The sequence below is a fragment of the Eptatretus burgeri genome, chromosome 6 (genome assembly GCF_056783735.1).
Source record: "Eptatretus burgeri isolate ZD-2024b chromosome 6, Ebu_testis_v1, whole genome shotgun sequence".
Lineage (NCBI taxonomy): Eukaryota > Metazoa > Chordata > Myxini > Myxiniformes > Myxinidae > Eptatretus > Eptatretus burgeri.
This window is the reverse complement of record NC_140966.1, coordinates 11473426-11495485: the sequence shown is the minus strand read 5'-3', so window position 1 is coordinate 11495485 and position 22060 is coordinate 11473426. Positions and strand designations below refer to the sequence as shown.

Genomic DNA, 22060 nt, shown 5'->3' with positions numbered 1-22060 from the left:
GGCACGCTCTCGACACGCTCTCCTTCCCTCCTCAGAAACACTCACACTTCACGGCTCAGGCAAACAGTCAATGGTTCGAGTCTTGCTCCAGCACGCAGGTAAATTCACACAGCATGAACATGAGAATTGTGCAGCCTTTGTCATACTGAGAGGAGAGCAAAGTGAGATCCTCTGTCCCAACCACGTTCCTCTGACTAACGTATCCTCTGATATCAAACTCGTCTGTTCGCTCCTGATCTCTCCTTGACGTCACACCGAACAACCGTCCTCCTCTGGGGCGTAGCTTGCTTGCATGAAACCTGGGAAGGCGGGGCCTCTCCCTAATCTGCACGCCTGCCTCACTTCTGATGTCATGCCCATCAATCATCCACGTTCAGGCGTGGCTTGTTGGCACAAAACCGGGAAGGCGGGGTTTCTCCTGCTCGGCACGTTTTCTCTTGTTATAAAAATGTAATTCTTCCATGGCTGGCTTGTAAATACGTAAATGGAGGAATAGGTCACAGGGGGCAATGACAAACTGGGACAAATTAGTCTTAGACCCTACCTAATTAACACAACAACACCCCTCACCTGGTGACAAGTAACACTAAAGCTTACAGTTTCCCTACTTAATTTACATCGAGATCTCTCCTACACGTCTACGGACAAAGTAACTCCGTACAATCTCCTATCTTTCCGATCAAATTCCTCAGTCTACTCCTGCAACCATAACAATATATATATATATATATATATATATATATATATATATACATACATACATACATACAATTTTGCTTTTTTATTGCTGTTGTGAGGTCGACAAATCTTCGCAGGTCTTTATTACCCTGCACTCAAGAAGTGTAAAGCAGGATTAAGCAATCGGTGGCGTCTGTCGTGCATTGTATGTTGTATGTGTCTGCATTTTGTTAAGAGCGTACATCGAAAACTGTTCAGCGCAGGAAATTGAAATTTTACTGCATGTTACATGACCATTGGTGGTTCAATACAGTGGTCACTCTTTTGAGGTCAACATCGACCAAAGGTCAACATAGGACATTTTTCTAAAAAAAAACAAAAACAATTTTCATCCGATTGACTTCAAATTTGAAGAGCATTTGCGATATGAAGTCAATGAATTCAACCCAAAACTATTTTTGAGGTCAACATCGGTCAAAAGGTCAACTTCGGCCAAATTTCTGAAATTGTCAATTTTCATTCGATTGACCACATATGAACAGGATTTTCACAAAAAATGACCATTCGTGTGTCACGTGGTCTGGCAGCCATAGTGGATCAAAGAAAAAAAAAACTTTAAACAAAAGAGTTGGTTTACACCAAGTCCTTCTCAAGACTCGAGCATTCTCCGAATACCATGCAGTTAAATGTTGTTTTTCCTCGCGAAGTGGAGGCGAGCTATCGCCAGCACCCTTAACAATGCCCAAATCCTCCGTCGGAGTGGCGACCCGACCAAGACTACAACTTCCAGCAATGAAACTGCTTCGGCAGCCGAAAAAATGGGACGAGGACAAACGAAGAACTCAAACGTGCAGTAAACAGCAAGTGGGGTTACAGAGGCGGAGCGACGTGTGCAATGGGCGTGGCCTCGTTGTTTGTCAAATGGATTTCGATGATGCTCTTGCTGTGGTAAACAGTGGGCGGAGTTATAGAGGCGGAGCGATGTGTGCAATGGGCGTGGCCTCGTTGTTTGTCCAACAGATTTCGATGATGCTCTTGCTGTGGAAAAAAGTGGGCGGAGTTATAGAGGCGGAGCGATGTGTGCAATGGGCGTGGCCTCGTTGTTTGTCCAACAGATTTCGATGCTCTTGCTGTGGAAAAAAGTGGGCGGAGTTATAGAGGCGGAGCGATGTGTGCAATGGGCGTGGCCTCGTTGTTTGTCCAACAGATTTCGATGATGCTCTTGCTGTGGCAAAAAGTGGGCGGAGTTATGGAGTTGGAGCGATGTGTGCAATGGGCGTGGCCTCGTTGTTTGTCCAACAGATTTCGATGATGCTCTTGCTGTGGCAAAAGTGGGCGGAGTTATGGAGTTGGAGCGATGTGTGCAATGGGCGTGGCCTCGTTGTTTGTCCCACGGATTTCGATGATCCTCTTCCTGTAGGAAGTAGACCACTTAAGTGTGGAGCGGTCATCATCAGTACGTCGTGGGTTATCCAGACTTCACCTTTGGTTCCACACTCCCACTTGTTTTGAGGACTCGTGGCGGTGTCACCTTGGATGTCCCCCCACCAACCCTGATTTGAGGCCGCCGTGTGTCGCCAAGTGATTCGTGCTCGCCTCACGGACTGGACGTACTCCGGACCCGGATTCGCGGATGAATCATGTCTTCGCGAAAGCGTCAAGCGAATGACGAGCCTCAGCAGGACGAGACCAATGAGTTGCCGCCCAAGCTGCCTCGTCTGGTAAGACGGACGTGCCCTGTTGTCCGGTTGTGTGTGCTTGGGTTTTATAACACGTGAATCGCTAAAGGGAAAGCACCGTTGTGTGGTGAAGGCAGACGATGTCCATGCTCGATAATTCGTCGTGGGAAAACGTCTCCAGGCCGGAGATGTAACCTGTCGTGGAGTTGGTACGAACACCTGTCTTTAAATATCCGGTGTTGTAGAACTTTGGTGTGTACTGTGTAATGATTCGTCTATACGCTATCGGGTGAGCGATATCGTGTCCACTCACTGGTGTGCATTAAAAAGTGAAGCACACATACACCGCCTGAATGCGTCGGAATGCTGAACACGTCGATGATTCTTCTTCTCCTTCTCCTCTCTCTTCTTCTTCTTCTTCTTCCTGGTACTTCCTCAAGATTTGTTCAGTGGATGGAGGTTGTGTTTTCACCCTTCTTTGTCTACCTGTCTGTGAGCAGAATATCTCGAGTTGTGGACGGATTCGGATCAAACTTGGTGGACACGGGTGTGTGACGAGGACTAATTGATTCAATTTTGTTGAAGATCCGGATCCGAGTATATATATATATATATTTTTTTTTTAAGTGATTCTTCACCATTGAGGGATGGGGCCAGTGATGGACGGATAATGGCGAAACTTTGTGGATGAGTTTTTTGTTGTTGTTTTATACATTGTTGAGGCTCGTATGAGAGCTAACACACAACGCACAGAAAGGGGGACAGGAGACTAGGGATGGGGTAGGGAACACGGGGTATACAAGATGGACAATACAGGGACTTTCAGGAAGGAAAGCAGGGAATTTGAAGGAGGTGGGATTGGATGGATTATCGGGGGTAAAAAAGATCGAGGAATTGGATGGGGGATGATAAGAGGTGGTGGTGAACAGCTGTTTTGAAGGCCTGGAGGGAAGAATGGGATTGAACAGATTGAGGGAGTTTATTCCAAAGGTGGGAAAAATGAGGAATGAAAGAGTGAAGGTGAGGGGTGATTCGTGATTTTGGTAGTTTTACCAGAAGGGGGTTATTGGCGGACCTTGAGCGCCCTGCGGAAATATGTTCGGTATATCGGTGGAATGTTCGGCCTGGTGGATGTATGTGCTCTCCCAAGTGGCCATTCTAGTTTCGCACTGTACATTGTATTGAGGAATGAAGAAAAACGCCGTAAATCCATTCAACCTGAAGAGGAACTGTTATTGCGCCTCAATCCTTAAATGTTACACCAGGAATGTGTTCCGTTGGCAAGCAGCTTATTCAATGCACTCAAACACACTATTTCAAAGCGCTCAAGCAAGCACTCCAACGGAACGGAGTGCTCGGCATTGCTTAAAAACATGGCGGCGGTCTCCATGGAAACTGTCGTACTCCAACAAATGCTGACCGTCCAGGCGGTCGTTTTCAGTTTTATTCGGTCATCTTGTGACAACTTCCCGAAACAAATTGAACGTGTTTGCAGCGGCTCCAGCGAGTGCTACAGGAAGAGTAAAATAAAAATAAATAACTCGGGAGTGAGAAGGGGGAATCCCCTGCCAAGCTTACCGATGGACCTGCCACTGTGAATTTTGGGTCGGGGGGTGCAGAGGTTTTGTATGTTTGTTGATTTTAAAGAATCAGAATGCAAAGTAGAAGTATCAATAATAATGCTTGACACCACATTCCCCTCTCTCTATAAATAAATGTGCTATTACTCATTTTACAATGAAATAACAATTCAAAGAGAGTGCAGTTCACTCCATTACTCTTACAATGGCAGACGTAACGATCATAACCGTAGTCATGCGCACAGTGTCTTAAGTACCAATGTATTCATCTCGGTATGCCATGTACATACTCTATCAGTACCGTACATGATCTCTGATCTAAACAGGTACACTCTGAACTCTGACAGGTCGATCATTAACCTCCGCCATCGAAGATTGGAGGTTACTGTTTTCACCCCTTTCTGTTTGTTTGTTTGTTTGTGAACAGTATTACGGAAAAACTCCTCGACGGATTTCGACGAAACTTGGTGGGGGGGTTAGGTATGGCCCAAGGATCATGCCATTAGATTTTGGACTTGGTCCAAAATCCAATATGGCCGCTATGGCGGCCATTTTGAAAAAATATTTGGATCTTTTTTTTTTTGCATTTCTACATGTTTTAAGTGATTTCCACCCCCCCCCCCAAAAAAAAAAAATTGTTAGAGAAAAAAAAAAATTTGCAACTTTTTTTTCAACAAAATTTCGATTTTTTTTTGCATTTCTGCATGTTATAAGTGATTTCCAACAAAAAAAAAACATGCCAAAATTATAATTGCGGCTGATTTTGGAACTTCAGGTGGATATACCCACGTAAAATCAATTTCTGTCTCAAGGAATCAAGTTATGACGAATGAATTGAGTATGTAAAAGGGAAAGTTGCAAACTATAACACTGTGAGCACTGTTGACATCAAATTGAATGAATAGGATATCAGGTTCACTTGAGTGACCTAGCAGTATTGGCGGCGGAGGTTTTGCACTCTACCGAGTGCTCCCCCTCTAGTTGTCTCTATTTTTGGTGGAACATTCAGGTGTTTTCCAAATCGCACCATTCAACACTGGAACCCTCTTGTTTGTGAAAAGGAGTTGCATAGAATCCATCTAATCACTGAACATTCCATGTTTACCATCTTCAGTTGCATAAATATTCAACACTGGTTGAGCACTTATTCGAACAGGCCGTGAGAATGTGCTTTCACCTTTTGGAACGTGTTTTTTTTTGTTTTGTTTTTTTTTTACTCTTACAACCTCGCCTGGCTTGAATAATGTACAGTACATTTCACACCTCTACGCTTATCTTCTTAAGCTTTCCCAAACTTTTGTTTCTTCTGGACTCTATTTCGCAACGTCTTCGTTGTTGCAGCAATATCTAACTCTGTCTTCAAGTGACCTCGGTGAAGCACTACAGATGGTTCAACACCAGGAGAGCGATGTGGAGTACATCTGTACACAGCTAAGAAATTGCGTACATAATGAATCCTTGGATGGTGTGTAATTTTAGCAGTTTGTGTAGTCTCGTTCAATAACTTATTTAAATCTTTCAATTTTACCGTTCCCTTCAGGGTGGTAGATGGCAGAATTTACGTAAATGTTTAAAATATCTCTTTCAACAAGAAAGGTGGAAAACTTGTTCGAATCAAATTGTGGTCTGTGATCAGGAATTATCTCGTCTGGAAAAACCTTCTCGACTAAAACAGAGCTGAGAAAGTCTATCACAGTTTCAGTCGTGGTAAACTGAGTAAATGTAACTTCTGGCCATTTACTATAGTAGTCAATAAGAATAAGAGCAAATCTGTCATGGGAAGCATATGGTCTGACAATATCTCCTCTTGTTGCATAGAACCATGAGGACAAGTAGCAGTCTTATCATTCATCTGACAAATAGCATCTTGAGCCTGGGTGCCCTATCTTTGGCCATCAAAACACCTCTCTCGATCATTATTGTCCCCCGCCCCTCCGACAAGGTCGGAAACGGGGGACATTGAAATGAGCTCCATCCGACCTTGCATACGCAATATTTCCAAAACCGTTTAAGGATTATCTTTCATATTGCAGATATCTATTCCTCATGACCAACTACTGTATAGCATGATCTAATGAGAAAACATTTAAATTAGATTTATCGTGTTATTATTTCGGAAAGGCGTGTTCAAAATCGAAGGAAAATGGCTTTGCAAGTCGACTGCGTGAGGGTGACGGTATGGTATGCATTGTGTTCATGTGCAACAATTTGACAACTTTCTAACATAAATGATCAACTTGAGTGATTTTTTTTTTGGAATCGGTTCAATATAAGTTAATCTATTGACCACTATTTGGGGGGAACTGGCGTTGCCTGGTGCTGTTCCAATCCAAATGGCATTTTGACAATTAATCAAAATATTTTTGTCTTTTTTGTTTGCTTGTTTGTTGTGGGAACCTAAAACGGTTCCTTACACCTACAAAGGAATGGGGTCAGACATAATTTAATATTACCTTTCATGTAGCTCCTTTTTAAAATAAATAAATCCAACCGTTTATTTATTTATTTGTTTATTTTTGGCAAAATTTTCAATTTTATTTTTGCCGAAAACACTCACTGATGAACCTCTGAAAGTTTGATGAAGATCCATTCAGCCATCTCTAAGGAAAATGGTGACAGACAGACAAACATCTCTCTTATCGTATCGATTATTTTTTTCCGGAGGTATCAACGGACTTTGTAGGGACTGTGTGTGTACTGCCGAGTCCACGTCACCAGCTGCCGGTAATATAGGGCCATTCCGGTTCAGGAATTGACGAACCATTTTCGGCTTTCCTTCCTTCCTTTCCTTCCAAGTACACCTGCCATATTTCTGTGTATTTCAGAGCTGGGTGGTTTAAACATCGTGTTACCTTCCACATTGGAAAAGTGCATGAATTGTGTTCTGTTTGATAGTTTTCCTCCGGATTGCTCGCTCTACAGCTCCAAACTAGAGAATGCCATGTTGGGATTTCTGTAACATGACAGCACAAGTTTTAAAGCACCTGACACACTGGTGTGACTCTCATTATTTGATTCTTATCCTCCTTCGCAAGTTTTCTTTCCACTTTTTTCGGTTTTTCTAGCGGCTAAATTAATGGTAATTACCGTACGGTAAATGTGCACATATTGATGGTGGGAATGCAGCGATCCTTCTTCTGCAGATTTTATTTGAAGCATTTCGTGTGTTCAAACAAAATTCCTTTGACTGGACTACAAAACAAAAAAGAAATTTCGGCCCATGGACTACTCTGGAGGCTATCCTACCAGCCGTCCTTCCCTTTCCCACATTTTCCTTCTCTCCGAACACTCCCCGACCCTCCTTTCTCCTGTCATCCTTCTCTTCCTTTTCTCATTTTTTTTCTTCCTATTCTCACAATTTAGCGATCCTCCAATGTGCCAACACCCTATTACGAGTACGTACTGAATAAATTGATGACCCCTATGCTCATGTGAAGAAATATTGGTTCGCGGGCGCCAGCAGTGACCACTATTTTCGTTGTGTCTGTGTGCGTCTGTCTGTTTGTGACCCTCTCCAGAGCATAGCTCCGTGACGTTTGATGCGATCTTGACGTAACTTGGACACAAGCTAGATATCATGGTGTAGTTGTGTCTTTTTGTATGAGGGGCGTCCCATGCCCCTTGTGGGTGGAGCCACGCCCACTTGAACTTTTTATTTTATTTCTCAATTTTTTTCTTGCAATTTAATTTCCTAGAAACTGTGCGTAATGTCCATAAGTACAACATATAAAAAAATCCGATTTGATTTGGTCAATTTTGACGGAAGAGATAGGTTTTTACGGTAGGGCTTCCTCAAAAGCTTCCACTAACTCAATTGTACCTATCGTGGCATTGTTCAATAATGCCCGTGAACCATCATCGCCTCCTGGCTAGTTTTCATTATTATTATTATTATTATTATTATTATTATTATTTTTGCTCCTATTTATTAATTCGTTGCTGCTTCAACACATAATATCACCTTTAAGGTGTATCTGATTGCTGAATCCCGAGAACATTTCCAAACTTTGAACCCCAAACGGTGTAATGTGTTTCAAGTTTACCGCTACAGCGGCTTTGTTCATTCACCTCCTTTTCATTTGCCATCTCAAGTCTGTTGATCTATACTTTCTTTTCTCCCCTGAAATATCCATTCCTAATAGTTGTTGACTTGTGACTTTTAATTTTGTTTTTAGCTTTGCACCTTTACACTCAGGTTGTGAAAGGCACACCTTGTAAAGCACATTGGCAGCAGGTTTGTGTTCTTGTGCTCTTGAATGCGTGGCAAGGACAGCATCATAGGGTCAAAGTTTGGGAGTGTGGGGTTTTCATGGCACGTGCGTATTCGGCCAGACAGGGACATGTGATTCCTTTCTTAAGAGATTGCAAAGTTTTTGGATGATAATTCAATATAGGGTTTTGTAAAATATTTTTCTCCTGCTGCTTAATCATCTGACTCCTCCAACCTTTATATGTGGTTGTGAATATCTTGTAAGAATATAATGTACGGTCTGGTGCATTGGCTCCTAGGACTTTGTTGTTAGATACAAGCATAGATGATGAAAGATGATTTATATAAAGGCAATTTTGTCCATCTCGACAATGTCTTCTCCACATCCGAAATACCCTTTTTCTGCTCCACAATAGTACTAGCGATTATGCGAAGCGAGGTGCATTTTATGGCATTCATAAATGATGTCTGTGATAGGTTTTTGTTACCGTGATAACGTAAGGATGGCTGAGGGGGATCCAAGTCAAACTTGGTACAAGTATGTATAGTGATGCAAAGATGAACTGATTAGATTATGGGGTCAAAGGTCAGAGGTCCCGTTAGGTAAAACTTCTGCTACCAAGCTAACCTGTGAACCGGTGATGGGAATTTGAACAAATTTTGTGTAAGTATCTATTATGATGCAAAGATGAACTGATTGCATTCCTGCATCGAAAAGTCAAGGGTCGGGTGTCAGAGTGTGTAATCGGTTTTTGTTACTGCAATAACTTGAGAACGGCTGAAGGGAAATAAGTCAAACTTGGTACAAGTATCTATAATAATGTAGTAATATGGGTGGAGGGGTCATTCTGTGTCAAATCAGCCAAAAAAAATGAAATTCTGCTGTGACCCCCTCAGATTTTCCTGAAAAAATTCTCAAAGCTACCTTAACATAATATATGAGGAAGGTTTGCCAAGGTATAGCTCAAAATTCCAAGTAGTGTCCGAGATATGGCCCTACAAACACCCTAGGGGTGTTTCAATTCTGGCAGTCACGAATTGCAGATTTGTATCTGAAGCATTTTTGGAGGGGTCTAAATTCCAGAGTTTTACAAACAGAGTTCTGAAAATTCACACAAATGGTGTCTATTAGTGAGGCTTTCAGAATCTGACATAAAAAATGTTCTACTTAAAATACTTTTTAAGATAAGTACTCAAATGTAGTGATTTGTAACATGCAGTCAAAAAAAATTGGAGTTTTCAAATTGCTGCCAACAGTCAGTTTATTCATCATGAAGAATTTTGTTGCCTGATTTACATAATCTAGTGACTGGATCATTTACACAAGAAAACTGAAACCTTTTTGTCTTGGGTGCTATAGGTGTCTGAAATTTGCTCCAGACTCAACGACACTGAAATTTACCCCAAGTGTTCACCATGTTGACAGTTACACAGCTCTTTTAAATTTTTGTCACTTAAAGACACATACATAGGCAAACTGTGGTAGAAAATTCAAGAGTTGTTCTCAATCCCTTCTATTTTTAAACGATTTTTATAAAGGCCCACTATTTAAAAAAAAAACATGTTCGATGAAAGATGTGGAATAAAAGCAATAGGTGTGCTTTTGAAGTGGAAGCCATGTCAAGAATTCCTAAGCTTACACCACAATGAGCATGCAGTCGTGTTTCATGGTCAGAATAACTTTGTGGTTAATTTGCTTTGGCTCAAAAATGTATTTTTCCAATTAAAAATGAGATGCTAACACTTATCTCAATCATGAAAATGGCACAATGGTGCATTTTGTATGATATAAAAGTAATAAATATTTATAACATTATTAATCTCATATCATAGAATTAAATTTGCACATAAACATCAAATTTATACCAAGTAAATACTTGTGTAAGCCTTTTTATTCATGAAAAATAACATAAATGTGGGGTTTGAAGTTTTGAAGTAATTTACAAAAAATGCATCAATTTATAATGATTCTGCAGTCCCAAAAGCTACTTTTTTTTTAAAATAAATTTTTTACTAACAAACATATAGAAAAAATAAAGATATTGTAAGGAAGTGTGACTTAAGTGGAATCCAACTGTATATAAATTTAGTTTAGTAAAGCTTAAAGAAGTGTACCAAAATCATTTCCAAAGTTAGGCATGAAGCACAACTCTATCTTATTTAGGCTTTAACCTAATACACAGCCCTGTAGTAACTGCCAATGCTCATTGTTACATTTTATTATATCCTGGCAATTATAAAACTAATCACTGTTCACTTTGTACAATGGATCCAGGTACATTTGTCCAATAGTCCTGGGGCTGATTCCAAAATTTTGAGTTTTGCTGCACCCCCCTGCCAACATAGGTTTGATGGTTTTTTCATGTTATATCGTCTATAGACATCTGATTTCAAAACATTACCCCTTTCAAAAAGTGTCCAAATGACCCATTGCAAGCCATTTCATGTAGTGATACGTTTTGGCAAAGCCTGCCGTTTTTTGCAGTATTGAGTATTGTAGCATTCGTATAGGACAATATTGTTGGCTTCAGGAAGCATTTTGTATTGTGCTGAGGCATTGTAACTTTACTAAACCTGCATGGACGTTTATCGAAACCCTGAAAAACATATTTATTACTGAATAATACACATATTAACCCTATTTTACACGGGGGGGGGGGCATATTTGTTTTCTGCCTATACCGTCATGACGGTTAGAGGTATGACTTTGAAACTTGGTGACGTTTATCCTATGGCATTTCTAAAAACGTGTACCAAATTTGGGAGCAATTTGTCTTGGGGGGGGGGGGGGGGTTCTTACTCTAAAACTTACCGACTAAAAACACAGAATTTCGCCAAAATTAATTATTCTTGACGTCAGAATTAGCTCATTGTTGAGGCAAAAATTGAAATGAGTTCATTTTTTATAAAATAAGCATGTGGCAGTAGCAACTGGCCAAGTTTCAGGTTTCTAGCACGTTCCCATGTCATTTCAGACCCCGTGTAAAATAAGGTTAAAAGACCTATAGACAAAGCAAAATCTTACTTACCTGATAAGAAAAACTGGATTCATATGAATTGTTCGATGTCCTATTCGTCATCTGTCTCATCGTCGGATTTCAGTGGATCAACGATAGTTTCTTTGGAATTCCTGCACTGGTCAGGCTTGCATCTGCATGCTCTGGTGCAACTTAGTTGATTCTGTCTACAGGAGCACCTCCGGTCAGCACAACGCAGACACCGGCAGCTAACACATTCCATGACAGACGTCGGGCAAGAGAAACATCTAACTATTTGATGGTGATCTCGTTCCCGGATACATCCCAGCCATGACCATGTGGAGTGGGTACATGTGGGCAGTTCTCGAGACATCTTCTCCAAATGGCAGCCTGGTAAATGGCATGACGTAGGTGGAACTCGGCTGCATTTTGACAGGGCGGAAGTCTGCATGAGTCTGTGGTATGCGCGCCAAACATCTCATGCCTCAGTTCGTTGACTCTACTGTGCTGCTTCTTCCCATACAGGGCGCAGATGGCCTCTTCTCCTCTGGCGAGTTCTGCTACTGACAGACTGAAGGACTGCCCAATGCTGTTCATAGTGGCTCTAAATTCATTTTCGAGCTTTAGAAGTTTGAGTCCTGACAGCTTTCCGCGCCCAGTGAAGGCACTGGTCGAGTCACAGCCACTGAAGGCATGGTAACCTGGGAGAGAAGAGCAGATATCGCGTCCCAGGGTATGTGCCATAGCTGTAAGATCAAGGTAGCGGGTCCGCTGTTGTGTGCCGGTGCGAAAGATGAGCTGCGAGCTAATACGATGGCAGACTGAAAGGGCAATGACTGCAACATCACTGTCTGTGGACTTGATCACAGCAGGAGCACCGTGATCAGCTGCATGGGCTGCGTGAAGCAAAAGCCTGGTGTCTGCCTCTTCGTGTGTGCATCTCAGTTCAGCCACTTCTGCCTTCAGGACTTCTGTTAGTTGGTCATTGGCCTTCAACCTGAAGCACCTCTCTCCAGTTGTCACGAACAGTGCTTGTTGGCCCAGCTGCGCAGCATACTCTAGCTTGGACCACTCATTCAGGGGGAATTCTGTCAGGGCACATTTGAAGGATCCACTCATCAGAGACTTGTTCAGCTGCTGGTCAATCTTCTGTGTTCCTGTGCGGATCTTGGTTTCGAGGCTCTCCATACCAGCATTGCTTCTCAGGTTGCGCTCCGCGATCTTTATGGATATATCAGGGTATGTGTCAACTACCCAGTCTTTGCGCGCACCAGCTGGATAACCAGATGTGATGGTGTTGAAGAGTGAAGAGGCCAGTTGTGAGTATGTCATGTTTGGTGCCGTTTTTGATGAATGGATGATGGCCATTGCGTCAAGCATCCAGGTAGCATCCGGGGGGATACTTGTCAGCGGTTGCACATTGTCTTCTAGTGCTCTGAGCAATTTAGCCTTGATTGTCTTCACTGGACTTCCATCTGGCGTGGCGATTGAGAGTGGGAGCGGTCCAAGTGGGTAACTCAGAAGCTTCTCCATAGATAGTTTACGGCTTTGACCAATCACAAGGAGACGGCCAAACATGTCTCTTGTTGACTTCAGGACGCTGGCGTGCGATGTGTCATGCCCTAGTCTCTTCTTCTTCATGGGTGCGAACGTCTTCAGCTGCAGTTGTGGTAGAGTAGCGTAGAAGTCTTTGGTTCCATCTTTCCCTAATCTGTCTGCTGCAAATGTCCTCAGTGATCCTACGCCTCTTTGACGAGCATCCAAAAGGTCTCGCTTTACATCTTCGGTTGCCACGTGTCCAGAAGTCAAATGGCACAGCTGCTCGTCAGATTGGAAAGGGTTTATCCAGTTCTCAATACATGCCGTGATACTCTGCACCGCGGCCTCATCATCTTTCACTCGCTTCTTCCCGGCGTCTTTGTATGCCAGCTCATCTGTGGAGGTTGAACCTGACAGCTCCTCACAGTGTCGAGTGTACTCAGCACGGTCGGCGCGGAGGATCATCCACTTAAATACTGCCGCAGGATTCAAGCTCATGCCAATGATGCCACCCCTGGTCTTGGTATCTCTGTTGATGGTCACTTCAATGGCCTGGTCTTGTGGAATGCGACCAAACTTGTTGCCCTTCGAGTGCTGCACAGCGAAGTCACCAGCAATCAATTGTTCATGTGCAGCAGGGTGAGTGGCTGGAAGTCTGAGCATATCAAGCAGATAAACTGAGAGGTACCTGGAATAGTTTGTTCTGTCATACGCAAAGAACCATGGCAGCAATTCAAGAAGGGATTCCATATGAAGCCTCCAGTTGGCCTCTCGTGTTGATCTCACCAATTGTAAAATCAGACCCACCATGTGTAGATAAGAAATCCAGAACTGGCCATTCGGACCAAGGAATTGGCAAAACTGTTCGTACCTCTCGACGGTAACCTTAAAAGGCTCTGACTCTAGTACAGCTTTGAGAGTAGTTGCGCTGACCTCAGTACGAAGATCTTCAAGGATGGAATCCAGTTCATTCAGATTGACAGGGTTGGCTTGTTTTTCATTCCAGTCAAGAAAAGCTTCCCATTTCAGATGCTCCAGGGCTTCTGCTACCAGCTTGTGCACTCTCAGCCCTCGGTTGTAGTGTCGCCCTTGAAGTACCGCATCTACTGATCCCGATGCAAGAACATCGGCCTCTATGAGAATATCCCGAAGTCCTGCACTTGCAAAGCGATGGCCAACAACCCCAAGGAAGTTGAGAATCATATGGAAGGCCCCCATCCGTAAGACCACCCGCTGGAGTGCAGCATCTGTAGAGGAAGAACAAATTTCAAGAGCCTTGGCATAGACTGCTTGATCCATTACTATAATCACCGGTGGCTTCTCCCCCTGCTTCTGTTGTCTCAACCGATCTCATCAGTAGTGTATATACAACATCAAGTTTGGTTGGTGAGGCGTCAATGATGGGCAAGTAGCCTATGCTGTGGGGTTCGGGTACATCAGCATCCTTGCGTGCTTCTGCGTTGAAACCAGACCATCCAGGCATCTCCTGCAAGTCATCGGCTGTGGGCAGAGTCAAACCAGATGAAAGTCTCGCCAGCTGCCATACTTGGTCCTTGCTGCGGGCTTCTTTCCTCACCAATGGGTCCAGAGATGTGAGAAGTGCAGCTGCTTCATACACACGCGCAGGGCCCACACGCTTCCTTGACCTGCAACGAAACCACCACCACTAACTACCATGCATTATGTTATACATATTGTATGTGTACACACGCTTTTATATATTGCACAAGTGACACATTTTAAAAATTTTTAGATGGGAAGATGTGAAGACGTCCGCAGACTGATGTCCCTTAATAGCAAATGAATAATGCATTTGAAATAATGTTATTGCCAAATATGTTTGTATGCCACATTAGCGCATAGAACATTGAACGAGTCTTTTAATTTGCCATATCACTATACATGACCAGCCCAGTCTGCAGCCGAGGTCAGATGAGCTTCGGGTCAGATCGTAAACTAGCTACTAGCATGTAAACTATGTTCCCGCCCTCGCCAGCGACGTTCCCTCAAATATATATTTTCATATACAGTAAACTCCGGTTAATCCGTATCGGTGGGGCCGGCAAATTTTCTACGGTTTAAGAGACTGTGTTGAGGAGAGGAGGAGGAGAGCGACCACACTTTTTAACATGTGGGGACTGCGCGCTTTCCCATCAAGATAGTAATTCATCTATGGCACTACATACTGGTATTCAAGCAGATGTCTGGTTTTCTCTTGCACAGACCGTCTCCGCCCCTTGGGTGTAGATCGGGCCTCGGGCATCTTCGGCCGGCATCCTGAGACTGCAGCCTGAACAACAATCCCATTTGTACAGTGTGTGGTTCCTTTCTCGGTGGCTGTTTCTTCTCAGATGTCGTTGTTATCCCAGACAAAGGTTACTGGGACGTTGGGTGCTATGTTGCTTGGTACTACATTGACGTGTTGCTGCTGGAGGCGGTGTTCGGCAAGGGCCGTCTCCACTTCTTGGAGCTTACTTTTCGAAATGCAGTGTCCGAATCGGTTCAGTGTAGGCACGAGTTGCATTGAGCCAGTTTTGTGATGTACGCTGACTGCGAGGGATACGTGCTTGGGAGTACAAATACGGCCTTTTCTTGTTATGTAGATGATGTCCTGGGCGATAGAGAGGATGCGGGTCTTCAAAGCTTTAGGAACGTTTGCTGGTACATCCAGGGAGACGGCTGCCTCATATATGAGTGAAGCATTGCCAGTTGCAATCCAGGCAAGAAGGTTGAAGAGGCATGGTGGAACTGCAGCTTCAGCGGCTGCACTTGAGATATGTTCAGGAGATGGAGGCCATGTCATATCTTCTACCTGCATGATCGCCGTTTTCACCAGAAGTGCAGCATGGTATAGTTCTTTTCTGTCTTGCCGTTCCATATTATCTGACAGTTGCATGTTGTCTTCAATCTTGTCGTCGTCCAGCTTGCTGCTTGCAGCCATTCTAGCGTCTAAGATTAATCCGGGTAGAACATCACAGAAAACAACTTCACACCCGCGTCGGAACCTAGGGTGCCAAAAAGAAATTGTGTTGGAAAATTCCTTCCTCAGACGCTTCTTTAGTTTTTCACTTCGATAGTCTGGTTGTTGGGTACCGAAGTCTCCCAACACCTGGATGTACTACTGCAGCAAGTCACTCATTTGCAACACCTCCATCCCATTAATGACTCTTGCATTTACCTCATCGGCAATCACATCAAAAGCTCGGTCATACTGATCTCTTTCCTGGTCTTCTGTTGAGGACTTCTGCAGAGACAGGAGGGTGCGCTTGTGCGTGTAACTGCTCTGGCATGATCGGTGGATCAAAATGTCCCCAGCTATTGGGTCAGCTGCTCCTCTCCCACCCCCACGCAGTTCCATGAGTACCCGTTCATCCTTGCGAATCTCGGCAGCTTTAGTGATAGTTTCCATGGCAGAAATAAGGGTCAGGGCATGAAGCGCCTCATGCTTTCGGCGGTTGGTAACCAGTCGCTTTGCCTCTTGACAGATTACGCATCTTACCAGCAAGCATGCGGGCGTTGTAGATCTTGTAGTTCGCTGGGGAGGTTTAGTATCGACAGAAATATCGCTGACGGTCTCCTCTCTGGTCCTCTCTAGTCGATTGATTGATTTCTCCAGGACATACGAAGCATAGCAGTTGTGGTGCTTCACCAGCTGTGTTACATCCTTTGGCAAAGGCTCCTCACCATCAATGTAATCTTTAAATAGATCGTATATACCATCTTGCCGACGTGTAGCAGCCTGGCAGAATTTCTGCCATGATGTTTGTGTGAATTTCTCCAGTTTTCCAACGCTGGATGAAAATCCATGGCAAAGGCATTTGTCCCAGTTTATCGAAAGTCTTAGTCGCTTTCCTTCTGGTGCATGGCCAAACTTCATCACAGCTTCAGCTACAGGTTTGGCTTTGGCAGTCATCACTCAGTCATTTGCGAGTCGCGGAAAGAACTGTATAGACCCACAGTTGGAAGGAATGCTGAAAGAGAAAAGGAGCACAGTGAATAACTAGTCACTGAGAAATAACGAGAAAGAGCTGGGAGATGCCATATAAAAAGCATCATTGCAGTCGGACTAACGTCAGATTTCTGTTTGAGTATGATCTGTCAACAAGGCATACTAGGCATTACTATATATATATATATATTTTTTACCTTTAATAGATATATTTTTGGCTATTTTTTGTTCTATTGGTGAGTACCTTGGATATAAAATAATGGTCTAATTCACTCTGTTTGTATAGAATTCACAATTTCACATAGAGGGGTGGTACCCCCCCCCCCCGTGGTAGGGGCAATTATTTAATTATGGTTGCCCCCCCCCCCACACTAATGGAAAAAGTTTACACTGTAATGTTTCTGTCCACAGCTATTAAAAATTGTATGTTGACTTATTGAACCGTTTAGAAATGACGTATGAAAAACCTTAGAAGTGTGGGGAGGGTATCACCCCCCCCCCCATGCTCCCAGTGTTAATCTAATGCGAATGCAATTCACACTGAATAAGCACCAGACACTATATGCAACAGTCAACATCAAGAAATATACTAGAATGCGAATTTCTATAATAGTTTATGATGTTGGTGACAAAACATCATATTTTGTCATAATTTTAACAAAATTTTGATAATTTTCGCACAATTTTTTTTACCATTTTCACACTTTTTTATCATTTTCACACAATCTTTACATTATTTTCACACAATTTCTAGCGAAAATATCTCCTAAAACAAAATCAAACACCTGGATTTGTATTTAATGTGTCTAGGTGCACTCTGAGCAAACGTAACTGCAATGTAATATGCCCACCCATCCCCAGCACAAAAAAAACTTATTTTAGTGGTAAAGCGGTATACCTGGTATCAAAAATGCCCCCAAAAACTTCGAATGGACAATTTTTAGAAGGGGTAATGTTTTAAAATCATCACCTTATAGATCAATAAACAAGAAAAACACATAAAACCTATGTTGGCAGGAGGGTGCAGTAAACTTTCATTTTAGGCCCCTTCTGAGAATCAGCCCCAGGACTACAAACAATTTGATATGAAATTATGAAAAAGAAAAGTTGAATCAGATATTGTACCTACATTTACACAGGGATGTAGACTTTTGTACAATGTACACTTAGTATATAAACAATTATAAATGCAAATGAATATCTAAGAATAGAGGGAACAATAAATGGAGTCAAATCCAGGCAAATCCTTGAAGAGAACCTGCTTCAGAGTGTAAAAGACCACAGACTGTGGTGAAGATTTATGTTCTAACAGGACAATGACCTCAAGCATACAGGCAAAGCAACACTGGAATGGCTTCAGAACAAGAATGTGAAGTCCTCGAGTGGCTCAGGTAAAGCTAAGACTTGAATCCCATTGAAAATCTATGGAAAGACTTGAAGATTTCTGTTCACCGACACTCCCCATCCAACTTGACAGAGCTTGAGCAAATCTGCAAGGAAGAATGGGAGAAAAATCCCCAAATCCAGATCTATAAAGCTGATACAGACATACCCAAGAAGACTCGAAACTGTAATCACTGCTAAAGGTGCTTCGACAAATTAGTTACTCAGAGGGTTGAATACTTGCGTAAATTAGATATTTCTGTACTGTCGGACCCCGCTATTCAAGGGGGATATGTTCCTGGAAAATGCCGTGAATAGCGGGGCATTGTTTCCATGGAAAAGGGGTGATAGGTTCCTGGCAGTTCGTGACCCGTGAGAAATGCCGCGAATGTCGATACCGCAAATTGTTTTCAATGGGAGAAAGGGGGATAGGTTCCAGGCTAAGCACATGTAAGTGGTTACCACTCTGTTTCAAAAATGTCAAAAAATGAAGTTTGTTCCATTGCCTTCTCACTACATTTTCCTGAAAGTGTAAGTCTAACTGAGTTCAAAACAAAAAACCATATAGCTAAATTATATATATATATATATATATATATACCGAAATATGATACTTTGAAGAAGGGGTACCAATTCCGATGGTTTTGCGAGTTTTCAATGAAATTACCTAATTTTTCTTTTTTGGCAAAATAAATGCAGGTCGTAGTATGTAACTTATTCTAGCAACTAATCTAATTATCAAAATACCAATTTCTGGGAATATTAATAATACATACCTATTTTTTTATTACTCCTCTTCAGTGACTGTCAGATGGTGAAAAGCACTAAAAGAGAGATTTATCGAACAAATTCTTGAACATAAATTTTCAATTCAATCAATTCTGGGAGTAACAAAAAGCTCTCTAAATTCTCCAAAACTGTTTTAACTGCCTTCTAGATTAATAAAATATTTTTTAAATACCTGGAAAAGTATTTTAAATTTTTTTTAAAGAAAATTCATTTTTTTATCAAATTCAAAAAAGTGTGACGTGCAGTCAGACAAAAATGCAAAATTACTCGAAACCAAAGCCATGCATGTTTTCAATATTTTTTATACTATTATATCTATGTCACTGTGCCCCATTTGTAAATAAATTTTAGTGAAAATAATCTGATGCACAGAAGAATAAAAGCATTTTTTTTAAAAACGTGACGCGCACTCGGACATTTGGGTTGGAAAGTTCGGTCAAGCCACTGTAATTATGTATCCACCCGGATCATCTCAATTTTTTTTACATTGATTATTGGTAATAAGTTGAATAATTTATGACGCGTAAATATGAGTTATTGATAAACTAGTCATTTTGTTAGGGGATTTCATAGTCCCAGGCTCTAAAAGGGCAATAAAACAAGAAAAAATAAAAAATATGCCAGAATGTGCATATATCATGCGAATCCACCACTGACCGACACAAATGCTGATTTTCTCAGACGGTGGGTGACAACCTTTTGATTTGATGAGAAATTTCATATAGAATGTTTTATATGTTGTATTTTTGCATGGTCTAATATATATCATATTTTCAGGTGAAACAAGAAAAAAGGCCAATACTGGGCATGCATATTCAATAAAAATCCTGTAGATTCAGTAATATACATCATAAACCCATGAACCTATATATTTTAAGGTCCTATGGAACACTGTCTGTGCAATGAACCGAATTTCATGACCAGTAGTAGTCTTTGTGACTTTCAAAAATGCCACTCGTCAGGGTATGCCCTAAAATAGGGGTGGTAACCACTTACATGCACTTAGCCTCCAGGCAGTTCCTGATTCATGAAAAATGGCAAAGTCACAAATGTCACGCATTGTTTCGATGAAAAAAGGGGGCGAGGTTCCTGCCGGTTCCTGAATCATAGGGGAATCTTTAAAAAAATTTCAATCTTTTTGACTGTGAATGCACATGATCACAGTTTCATTAAAAAAAAAAATCCATCCATCCATCCATGGGGACCATACTCTGTGCAGAGTGTTGGTGCTGCCTAAGCAGTCTCCTTGGCTATTGGGTACAATCCTAGATGGGTCGCCACTTCGACACAGATAAAAAAAATGCTTACACATTAGAAAAAAAAAAAAGACAACCCCAGGTTGTTTCTGGATAACAACCGTTTCCAAAGTTTATTGATGGAATGTGATTAACAGTTTATCATAAGTGATGAACCAACTATTCCATAAAAGTAAAAAAGAACAACAATGAGGAAGGATTCTGATGAGTTGCTCACCAAAAGGGATGCAGAATAGGCAGGATAGGGTGCTGGTGCTCCTGAGGTGGATGGACAAGGGCAGAAGAACTCCGTAATTGAGAGCTGCCTGGTAGATTGCTGCAAGTTTCAATGTAGCTCCTTGTATGGGAGCATCACATCATCCAACCCCCCTCGTGAACTTGAGGTAACACTCCATGACCGGATCGGTGTCTAACAGCCTCTCTTAACTGACCACATGTCCTGCAATATCTCACCCAGGAACTTAACCGGGAGTTTGGACCTCGACACCTCTTCCTTATCCTCCTCGGAAACCTTGGTAATTGCTCCAAACCCCTCCTCGGCATGTGAGGCAATTAAGAGCATCCAACTCCTCAGGCTCCACGTCGACAAAGCATCCTGGACATGGGTGACCACTTTGGTGCTCGGTACAGCGCTCAATCAAACACTTTCTTAGATCGCCTTCTCGTTCTTCTGTATGTAGCAAATAGTGGGTTTGTTTACTCCATGGTGTCTGCCCACATAAGCCACACTCTCTCCACTCAACAGCCGGTCCAGTAGATCTACTTTGTGACTCGGGTTCATCACTTTCTTCTGCCTCTTGGTAGTCGACGAATCTCCGACACTGGTCTTGCACTTGGGAGTCATGTTTGATCATTGAGCCGAACAAGAGGCACAACACCAGTTAAGGCAGTGGGACGAGAAGAATGATTGAAACCCAGGACACGCTGCTGGAATTGTGGGTAGCTGTGGGAGGGGTGAGTAGTCTATCCATTCTTTGTGGGGGATGTTGGCTGCTGGAACGTTTTACCAGATGTATTCAGCTGGGGTCTGGTGGTAGATGTGGTAAAGCGTTTTCATTATACAAGTGCCATGCTACCATTTTATGCAGCAGGTGTCAGATGTGGTGAAACATTTTAATTGTGTAGCTCTCGGTAAGGAAACTTCTTCGGCAGCTCGTAATAGATCTTTGAAGCGTTTTAATTACTTATGCAAGAGTCCATGTTAACATTTTACATTTTAATTGTGCAACTCACAGGAATGGGGGGTGGTGGGGGCAGGTCTTAATGGATATGGTGGAGCATCTTTATGGTGGAACAAGCCATGCAGCTCAGTTATAACATGCCTGGTGGAAGATATGTTTTAGAACTATTTTACGTGCGTGGCTCATGGAATTTTTTTTTTTCATAAGCGAAAAACGGCGAATACGAGCAGCACATGGCCACGAATGTCAAAGTGGGGAAATGTAAAAAATTCTAAAAACATGTTTTCACTTCTGGGGTATTTTGTGTAGATCGGTGACAAAAAATTTAAATTGAATCCATTTTAAATTCAGGCTGTAACACAACAAAATGTGACAAAAGTCAAGGGGTGTTGAATACTTTCTGAAGGCATTGTATTATGATTACGAAAATTGGGTCTGTTGTTAACAATGAGCCTTGTGGGAACACCAACAAGAATATGACAATCACTGTTTGTTTTCGATTTCAGGTTTATAAGTTCCAAATCTTAACGTTTGTCTTTGACTTGAAACCATAAACTTTGTCATTTTAGTGTTGCATAGCAACGCACAATAATCTCAACAATATTTTTATTTTAGAATCTTTGACGTTTTTACATTTAAATTACTATACCTGCAAACGATTAAATATTGATCTCATTCTGATCATTCATTCTCGATCCCAAATTTTGTGACGTCCTGCCGAAAGAGACTACACGCATCCAACAGGAAAGCTCAAACAATGTTTACTTTGTTTTTCGGCGTACAGAAAACTCTCTCTCGAGAATTTGTTACTTCAGCCGGTTTGTCTGTCAAATAAGAT

At 42.2% G+C, this 22060-nt stretch overlaps 1 protein-coding gene across 1 annotated transcript in view; it reads left to right on the top strand.

The window, feature by feature from the left end:
• Window positions 1-2062: 2062 nt before the first annotated feature.
• Window positions 2063-22060, top strand: part of LOC147024251 (choline-phosphate cytidylyltransferase A-like) — a 50053-nt gene continuing 30055 nt past the window's right edge. The window contains exon 1 of the mRNA XM_085883998.1: window positions 2063-2399. Within this exon, the coding sequence (XP_085740124.1) occupies window positions 2319-2399 (81 nt within the window). The 5' untranslated portion in view covers window positions 2063-2318. The remainder of the gene's footprint in view (window positions 2400-22060) is intronic.